Source organism: Palaemon carinicauda, chromosome 30, assembly GCF_036898095.1.
Source record: "Palaemon carinicauda isolate YSFRI2023 chromosome 30, ASM3689809v2, whole genome shotgun sequence".
In the NCBI taxonomy this organism is placed as follows: domain Eukaryota; kingdom Metazoa; phylum Arthropoda; class Malacostraca; order Decapoda; family Palaemonidae; genus Palaemon; species Palaemon carinicauda.
The window spans coordinates 55838082-55847862 of NC_090754.1; the positions used below are offsets into that span (position 1 = coordinate 55838082).

Consider the following 9781-nt stretch of genomic DNA (forward strand, 5'->3'; position numbering starts at 1 on the left):
CATACACTTTTTTTTATTCAAATAATCCCGATTATAATATTGTTGGATAAGGAGGGAGTCTTTCGTTACTCTTGAAATGATGATTAAGGCAAATTTTTCCATGTTTGCCAATCTCATAAAAATGTTATTTTCATTAGTAAAATAAATTTTTGAATATACTTACCCGATAATCATGTAGCTGTCAACTCTGTTGCCGACAGAAATCTACGGTCGGGATACGCCAGCGATCGCTATACAGGTGGGGGTGAACACCACAGCGCCATCTGTGGTCAGGTACTCCAGTACTTCTTGTCAACACCACCTCAATTTTTTCCTCGGTCCACTGGTTCTCTATGGGGAGGAAGGGTGGGTCAATTAAATCATGATTATCGGGTAAGTATATTCAAAAATTTATTTTACTAATGAAAATAACATTTTTCAATATTAATCTTACCCGATAATCATGTAGCTGATTCACACCCAGGGTGGTGGGTGGAGACCAGCATACATGTTAACAAAGAAGCTAAGTATCCCGTATTTTATTTTATTAGTTATTCAAAAATAACATAAAATAAATAAGTACCTGGTAAGGAAGACGACTTGAACCATTACTCTGCCTTTATTAAGTACGTCTTTCTTACTGAGCGTAGCGGTCCTCTTAGGATGCTGAACGACTCTTAGGTGCTGAAGTATAAAGGGCTGCAACCCATACTAAAGGACCTCATCACAACCTTTAACCTCGGCGCTTCTCAAGAAAGAATTGACCACCCGCCAAATCAACAAGGATGTGGAAGGCTTCTTAGCCGACCGTACAACCCATAAAAAGTATTCAAGAGAAAGGTTAAAAAGGTTATGGGATTATGGGAATGTAGCAGTTCTCGTAAAGAGACTGGACATCTTTGAGATAGAATGATGCGAACACTGACTTGCTTCTCCAATAGGTTGCATCCATAACACTCTGCAGAGAACGGTTCTGTTTGAGGGCCACTGAAGTAGCCACAGCTCTCACTTCATGTGTCCTTACCTTCAGCAAAGCAAGGTCTTCTTCCTTCAGATGAGAATGTGCTTCCCTAATCAGGAGCCTGAATAGGTAAGAAACTGAGTTCTTAGACCTTGGAAGAGAAGGCTTCTTGATAGCACACCATAAGGCTTCTGATTGTCCTCGTAAAGGTTATGACCTTTTTAGATAGTACCTAAGAGCTCTAACTGGGCAAAGTACTCTCTCCAGTTCGTCCCCCACCAAGTTGGACAGGCTTGGGATCTCGAACGACTTAGGCCAAGGACGTGAAGGAAGCTCGTTTTAGCAAAAAACCGAGCTGCAAGGAACATGTAGCCGTTTCAGATGTGAAAAACTATGTTCCTGCTGAAGGCGTGGATCTCACTTACTCTTTTAGCTGTTGTCAAGCACACGAGGAAAAGAGTTTTTAATGTGAGGTCCTTAAAAGAGGCTGATTGGAGAGGTTCAAATCTTGATGACATAAGGAACCTTAGGACCACGTCTAGATTCCAGCCTGGAGTGGACAACCGACGTTCCTTTGAGGTCTTAAAAGACCTAAGGAGGTCCTGTAGATCTTTGTTGGTGGAAAGATCCAAGCCTCTGTGGCGGAAAACCGCTGCCAACATACTTCTGTAACCCTTAATCGTAGGAGCTGAAAGGGATCTTACGTTCCTTAGATGTAACAGGAAGTCAGCAATCTGGGTTACAGTGGTACTGGATGAGGAAACTGCATTGGCCTTGTACCAGCTTCGGAAGACTTCCCCTTTAGACTGATAGACTCTGAGAGTGGATGTCCTCCTTGCTCTGGCAATCGCTCTGGCTGCCTCCTTCGAAAAGCCCCTAGCTCTTGAGAGTCTTTCGAAAGTCTGAAGGCAGTCAGACGAAGAGCGTGGAGGTTTGGATGTACCTTCTTTACGTGAGGTAGACGTAGAAGGTCCACTCCTAGAGGAAGAGTCCTGGGAATGTCGACCAGCCATTGCAGTACCTCTATGAACCATTCTCTCGCGGGCCAGAGCGGAGCCAACCAACGTCAGCCGTGTCCCTTTGCGAGAGGCGAACTTCTGAAGTACCCTGTTGACAATCTTGAACGGCGGGAATGCATACAGGTCGAGATGGGACCAATCCAGCAGAAAAGCATCCACGTGAACTGCTGCTGGGTCTGGAATCGGAGAACAATACAATAGGAGTCTCTAGGTTATCGAGGTAGCGAACAGATCTATGGTTGGCTGACCCCACAGGGCCCAAAGTCTGCTGCAAACATTCTTGTGAAGGGTCCACTCTGTGGGGATGACCTGACCCTTCCGGCTAAGGCGATCTGCCATGACATTCATATCGCCCTGAATGAACCTCGTTACCAGCGTGAGCTTTCGATCTTTTAACCAGATGAGGAGGTCCCTTGCGATCTAGAACAACTTCCACGAATGAGACCCTCCCTGCTTGGAGATGTAAGCCAAGGCTGTGGTGTTGTCAGAGTCCACCTCCACCACCTTGTTAAGCTGGAGGGACTTGAAGTTTATCAAGGCCAGATGAACCGCCAACAGCTCCTTGCAATAGATGTGAAGTGTCCTTAGCTCCTGATTCCATGTTCCCGAGCATTCCTGTCCGTCCAAAGTCGCACCCCAGCCCGTGTCTGATGCGTCAGAGAAGAGACGGCGGTCGGGTTTCTGAACAGCCAAAGGTAGACTTCCTTGAGAAGAAAGCTGTTCTTTCACCACGTGAGAGTAGACCTCCTCTCTTCGGAAACAGGAACTGAGATCGTCTCTAGCGTCATGTCCTTTATCCAGTGAGCCGCTAGATGATACTGAAGGGGGGGAGGTGGGGTCTCCCTAACTCGATGAACAGGGCAGCGATGAAAGTGTCCCTGTTAGACTCATCCACTACCTGACTGAGCATCGGTTCCTTCTCAGCATGCTCTGGAAGCAATATAGGGCTTAGTATATCTTTGGGGCCGACGGAAAAGCCCGAAAAGCTCGACTCTGAAGATCCATACCCAGGTAGACAATGGTCTGGGATGGGACGAGCTGGGACTCCTCAAAATTGACCAGGAGGCCCAGTTCCTTGGTCAGATCCATAGTCCATCTGAGAATCTCCAGACAGCGACGACTTGTGGGAGCTCTTAAAAGCTAGTCGTCTGACGGAGCCGGACACAAGATCATGGTACTGCTGCACAGTCTGTGAACTGTCAACCATGGGGAAGCGAGGAAGTACAGTGACAACCCGAAGCTGTCTAGACTGTCTGGGTCGTACAGACAACTCCTTATCGGGTTGCTGAGGTTGCCGCACTGCGTCACAACAAGTCACTTCTGCTGGTTGTTGAACGTCTTCCCAGTGACACACTGACTCCGTAAACAAAAAATCCTCTAACAAGGACTAAGCTTGGACTGCATGTCTTGCAACACAGCTCAAGGTCTATGGGAGCAGGTGTGGTAACAGACGGGGTTAGCGACTGAAGTGGAACCATTACCCTCCCTGGAAGCATGCTATGCTTAAATAAAAGTCCATAGGAGGCTAAGCAGCTAAAGGCTCCTCTCCAAATGACAGAGTCCTCAAGGGAAAATCTGAAGGAGGGAGAATAGCACTTTCTCATCTACAGGAACCATATCCGAGAAAAGCTAAGTTCTCTCAGTGAGGGTTTCACTGGTGCAAAAGCAGCAGACTAGAAGGCAACGTTATGAAACTGCTTGACAGTCTAGTGAGTTGGCAACAACCAAAGATGTGTGACTGAGAAGCATGCGGTAAGGTATGCAGAGCATGCTGTATGCAGAGCATGCTGTATGTAGAGCATGCTGTAAGGTAAGCAGAGCATGTTGCATGGCGTGCGGCTTATGCTGCATGGGATGAGGCTCATGCTGCATGGGATGAGGCTCATGCTGCATGGTATGAGACTCATGCTGCATGGGATGAGGCTCAAGCTGCAAGGGATGAGGCTTATGCCGCATGCGTTGAGGAGGATGCCGCATAGTATGAGGCTCCTGCCTCATGGGTTGAGGCGGTTATTTATTCTTAAAAGGAAATCTGAACCTGACCCTAATCTAGCTGTCCGAGGATTTACCTGGTGAGACATCAGTCTCTTTACCAGCGAGTTTTACCAGATTTCCCCGGGCCACCACGTGACACAATTGGTAGTAATTCATTCAAATTACCCCTAATGAGTCAATATGGATAAATATCAACACAACATCGTGTTCAAATAGAAATAAATTTCTACCTCATACTTGGGATCGAACGCTAGCCCCTTCTAATGAAAGGCCAGGTCGAAACCAACCATGCCACGAGAGCCCATTGCCGCATAGCATGAGGCTCCTGCCTCATGGTTTGAGGAGGACGCAGCGCATAGAGAGGCTCATGCTGTGAAGAATGCGGTTGCTGCATGCGTTGAGGCGGCTGCCTCATAGCATGAGGTTCCTCAAGAGTTGAGGTTGCCTCAAGACTGGAGGTGGCTGCCGCAAGAGTTGAGGTTGCTGCCTCAAGGATGGTGGAGGTTGCCGCAACGCAAGAGGTTGCTGCATAGCGCTGGTATCTGGCAACTCCCAATGCGGCAGCTCACGCGTGGAGGTAGGTTGAGGAACCTCAACATCATACGTCTGGCAGGGTGGACTGCGCAGAGGTGGAGTTGAGGTTGCTGCTTCGAGGATGGTGGAGGTTGTCGCACCGCAAGAGGTTGCTGCCTCGAGGATGGAGGAGGTAGTCGCAACGCATGAGGCTCCTACCTCAAGGGTAGAGGAGGCTGCTGCAAAGCATAAGGCTCCTGCCTCAAGTGTTGAGGAGGTTGCCGCGTGGCAAGAGGCTCCTGCCTCAAGGAAAGTGGAGGTTGCTGCACAGAGCTGGTATCTGGCAACTCCCAATGCGGCAGCTCACGCATGGAGGTAGCTTGAGGAACCTCAACATCATACGTCTGGCAGGCTGGACTGCGTAGAGGTGGAGGAGCGCTCGCAGGAGGAGGTGTGTTAACCTTCTCTGCCTGAAACTCCTGCATCAACACCGCAAGCTGAGACTGCATTGTCAGCAGCATAGACCACTAGAGTTTAAGAAAGACAACAACAAACGGAGCTACTGTCCGTAGAAACTGAGGGTCTAAAACAGCTGGTGCGGCAACAGACGGAGTTACTGTCTGTTGCGATACCACCTTGCCTCTCTGGGAGGTGTGCAGTTGTCGTACTGCAGCAAGTCCAAACTGACCCAGTGCTAATGGCACCACCTAGGAGTTGGACTTGCGCGGAAGGGACCGACTTGCACTTAAAAGCTGCAAGATTTGGTCCATGGTTTCTGCGAGAAACCTCTTCCGCAGACGAGGAATAAATGGGCTCTCTCGTCTTTGTGTGGGTGGGGTGATCACGTCGGCTACGTGAGTTGGTTACACCCGAAACCACGGAGGGAAACGTCTGTTCGTCGATCAAGGCCTGCTGAACCCATAAGTCCTTCGACATTACTTCTCCCCTGGGCTTGGGAGCTTGTAAGAGGTCCCAGACTAGGCGAACAACTGGCACGAACAGACGAACCCTCGAACGCAACACTGTAACACTTTGCGCTTATCACTTTTGATTTTCTGTTTGCACTTATTTCACTGAACTCGAAACTTTAAGTGGTTTGTACCTGAAACACGCAATTCTATCCTTCATTAAAAGTTAGTAATTGCGAAAACAGTATTACAATGTAACAGAAAAACATAATGAAAGATAAATAATTCAGTGGCTGGAAAAGAGACTAAACACTAGATCAAATAAACTACGTTTAAAATCTCTCACCGCATAAAGCCTGAGAACAAGAATAAAACTCTAGAAACGTTTACCTTCTTCCCCTAAAGAGACTAGGGAGAAGAGCAAAAACGATAACAACGTTACCCGCTTGAACGAAACGTTTATCCTCCTCTCTCTCCCTCCGTCTCTATCTCTCTCTCTCTCTCTCTTGACTTAGCACCTGAGAGAAGAGCCCAATTATATATATCGTTAAAACATATTATTGTTAAAGGAAAAAAACTGAAAGGTTTCCCAAATAAAAAGTTCCTTTATTAGAATTAAAACCATTTAAGTTAAGAAAGAATGAACAAAACGCTAGAATCGGTTTACTCTTACTGCAACGTGACACCGTGATAGACTCTCTCTCTATCATAACGATAGAGCGCAAGTTGAACGTTCTGAACGTCAACAACTGCAGAGACAAAACAAAACGTTAGTTCAACTTTGAAAACAGTACAAGACTATCAAAGAAATTCTTTCAAAAACATTAAAATAGCATAATATGTTAACAGGTAAAAACGAAATGACGGGCTCAATGTTAATTAACTTCGGTTCAAGAAAAGACCGCCTACTATTAGGAAAGGTCGAATATAAACAAATATAAAAATTAATTTTAATAAGTTTATAATAAAAGGAAGTTAATCAAAGAGGCCTATAAAAGGCGGAGAGATATAAAATAAATCTATAACTTTGTTAAGCAAAATTAAGAGAGTCTATACTCTCTTCGACACCAACACTTCCGTCTAAGGGAAGGGTCGGCCATTTAAAAGTGAAAGAGAGTTCATACTCTCTTCGTACCAAAATTAAATAAAAAATTAAATCAAATTAATTCCAAAAACTTGCTAAGCTAATGATATAGCTTCCTGAATAGCGAAGGCTAAACTCTAGAGCAAATACATCACCAAATCGTGAGCAATAACTCCAGAATCAACAGCGTATCCATGTAGGTCTAGCCGGAGGCACGACAGAGGAAAAATTGAGGTGGTGTTGACAAGAAGTACTGGAGTACCTGACCACAGATGGCGCTGTGGTGTTCACCCCCACCTGTATAGCGATCGCTGGCGTATCCCGACCGTAGATTTCTGTCGGCAACAGAGTTGACAGCTACATGATTATCGGGTAAGATTAATATTGAAAAATCAAAGACAAGCTAAATATTGAAACTCAGTTCTGACTGGAACATAGACAACTTCTCGAAAAGGTAAAATGTGGATAAACCTCTTGAAGAGGTAAAACGTGGGTAACTTTTTGAAAAGGTAAAATGTGAATAACTTTTTGGAAAGGTAAAATGTGGATAACTTTTTGAAAAGGTAAAATGTGAATAGCTTCTCAAAAAGGCAAAATGTGGATAACTTTTCGAAAAGGTAAAATGTAAATAACTTCTCAAGAAGGTAAAATATGGATAACTTCTTAAAAAAGTAAAATGTGGATAACTTCTCGTAAAGGTAAAATGTGGATAACTTCTTAAAAAGATAAAATATGGATAACTTTTTGAAAAGGTAAAATTTACATAACTTCTTAAAAAGGTAAAATTTACATAACTTCTTAAAAAGGTAAAATGTGGACAACTTCTTGAACAGGTAAAATATGGATAACTTTTTGAAAAGGTAAAATGTTAATAACTTTTTGAAAAGGTAAAATGTGGATAACTTTTTGAAAAGGTAAAATGTGGATAACTTCTCGAAAAGGTAAAATGTGGATAAACCTCTTGAAAAGGTAAAATGTAAATAACTTCTCAAAAAAATAAAATGTGGATAATTTCTTAAAAAGGTAAAATGTAGATAACTTCTCGTAAAGGTAAAATGTGGATAACTTTTCAAAAAGGTATAATATAAATAGCTTCTCAAAAAGGCAAAAGGTGGATAACTTTTCGAAAAAGTAAAACACGGATAACTTCTTAAAAAGGTAAAATGTGGATAACTTTTCAAATAGGTAAAATATGGATAACTTCTCAAATAGGTAATATGTGGATAACTTTTTGAAAAGGTAAAATATGGATAACTTGTCGAAAAGGTAATATGTTGATAACTTCTTGAAAAGGTAAAATGTGGATAACTTTGAAAAGGGAAAATGTGGATAACATTTTGAAAAGGTAAAATGCGGATAACTTCTTAAAAAGGTAAAATGAAGATAACTTCTTGAAAATATAAAATATGGATAAGTTCTCAAAAAGGTTAAATATTGCAATAAATTACACGACTCGTAGTTGGGTCACCGAATATTAGTTCGACAAAATACTTATCCACATGGCTAACGAGATAATGTTAAATTGTAAGTGATGCGAGCCATGGCAAAGCAAAGACCAGTAAGTGGATAACGGTAATTAATGTTAGTTCGGCAATTTAACATACAAGTAAATAACCTTAATTTTCTATGATTGGTAGGCCTGGTGACCCAACAAAAACTGCACAAACAAGTTTTCTATTATTTCTTAATTGATAAAATTAAAACCAAACATGGATATTGTAATGTCAAAATTAATGGTTATTTCATAAAAAATAGATACAGCTACACACCCTAAATTAATTATCAAATTAGTACGAAAATAATAAATAGAATTTCATCATAGCTCCTAGCCATGACTAAAAAAGCAGGCTAAACTGCATCACCCACACAAAGGCCTTCTGGTAGGCCTTCCATGGCCTACATGCATGACAGATTCTTACCAAAGATGTGGCAGGTTTGTTCCTCTTCCCAAATCTGTCTTTCATTATACTTCTCCCAAGGTCTGAAGAGCCTTTGTTTCCTTTTTTACCTCCCATTTTGGTGTTATTTGTATTTTGATGCGAAATAAACTTGATTAGATAACGTCACTTGACTTCACAGCACGACTGCAAGACACGAAGTAACACATTAGTAAGATTGTAATGTTGTCTTTACATCGGCTCCTCTTTTCTTACACATTAAGTTAGTTTCCTTTGTATTATTATTATTATTATTATTATTATTATTATTATTATTATTATTATTATTATTATTACTTGCTAAGCTACAACCCTAGTTGGAAAAACAGGATGCTATAAGCCCAAGGGGGCTCCAACAAGGAAAATAACACAGTGAGGAAAGGAAACAAGGAAAAATAAAATTTAAAAAACAGGTACAATATAAAAATGAATATATCCTATATAAACTATAAAAATTTAAAAAAAGAGGAAGAACAAGATAGAATGGTGTGCCACAGTGTACCCTCAAGCAAGAGAACTCTCACCCAAGAAAGTGGAAGACCATGGTACAGAGCCCATGGCACTACCTAAGACTAGAAACAATGGTTTGATTTTAGAGTGTATATATATCCTATAATTTTCCACAAGAAGAACAATTAGCGAAATACTGTATATCATAAATCTCAATATTATAGAAAGTTAATCTTTCACTACAGGTAGAAACATCTTGTTAAAATTATAAAATTAACAAAAGATAGTTTTTTCCCATTAAATTGTAACTCCTAGCAATTGTAATTGTTCTCTCTTAAATTTCCTTGTATGAAAAGGAAGCTAATTTAGATTTACCCATTTTTTTTTACGTTTTTCCATCATTCTTCAATATTTACATATATCGTATGTACCTATAAAAAGTGAAGTAGAATTTACTTCCATATTTACCTGCTAACTTGCTTTTAGAAATACTATGGTACCACTATAAACTCAAACGTTCAAGAATAGTAAATTGTTCAACTGTAAAGTTGATGTAATTATAGTTATTTTAGATTTATTTACAAAACAAAATAATGTTAAATATATACCTATATTTGTAGAATAGTTGCAACTGATCACAATTATATTGCAAGTGTTTGTGGCTAGCAATTATGCATTAAGTAAAAAGAAAATTAACCACTATCTTATGGGTAAAGTACTCATTGAAAAAACCTACTATAAGCTAACAGCAATTTCGAATTTGTAGGATAAACTATTTATCTTTTATCAACTATAAAAATGAATGCCAATATATAAATACTTTAATATATTTACATGGCTTTATCAGCATAATATTTAAGTATATATCTTAACATTCTAGACAGTTAATTTCTAAACAAGAAATATACGATAATTTAAGAGTATTAATTTTCAAA

The 9781-nt window shown here is 41.1% G+C and overlaps 2 protein-coding genes across 5 annotated transcripts in view; both read right to left on the reverse strand.

Annotated features, from left to right (window-relative positions):
- The window catches only part of LOC137623144 (large subunit GTPase 1 homolog), a 35489-nt gene extending 26946 nt beyond the window's left edge, over nt 1-8543 (reverse strand). The window contains exon 1 of the mRNA XM_068353824.1: nt 8379-8543. Coding sequence (XP_068209925.1) covers nt 8379-8474 — 96 coding nt within the window. The 5' untranslated portion in view covers nt 8475-8543. The remainder of the gene's footprint in view (nt 1-8378) is intronic.
- Nucleotides 1-9781, reverse strand: part of LOC137623145 (nucleolar and coiled-body phosphoprotein 1-like) — a 524118-nt gene that overhangs the window by 336961 nt on the left and 177376 nt on the right. The gene's annotated exons all lie outside the window — the stretch shown is intronic.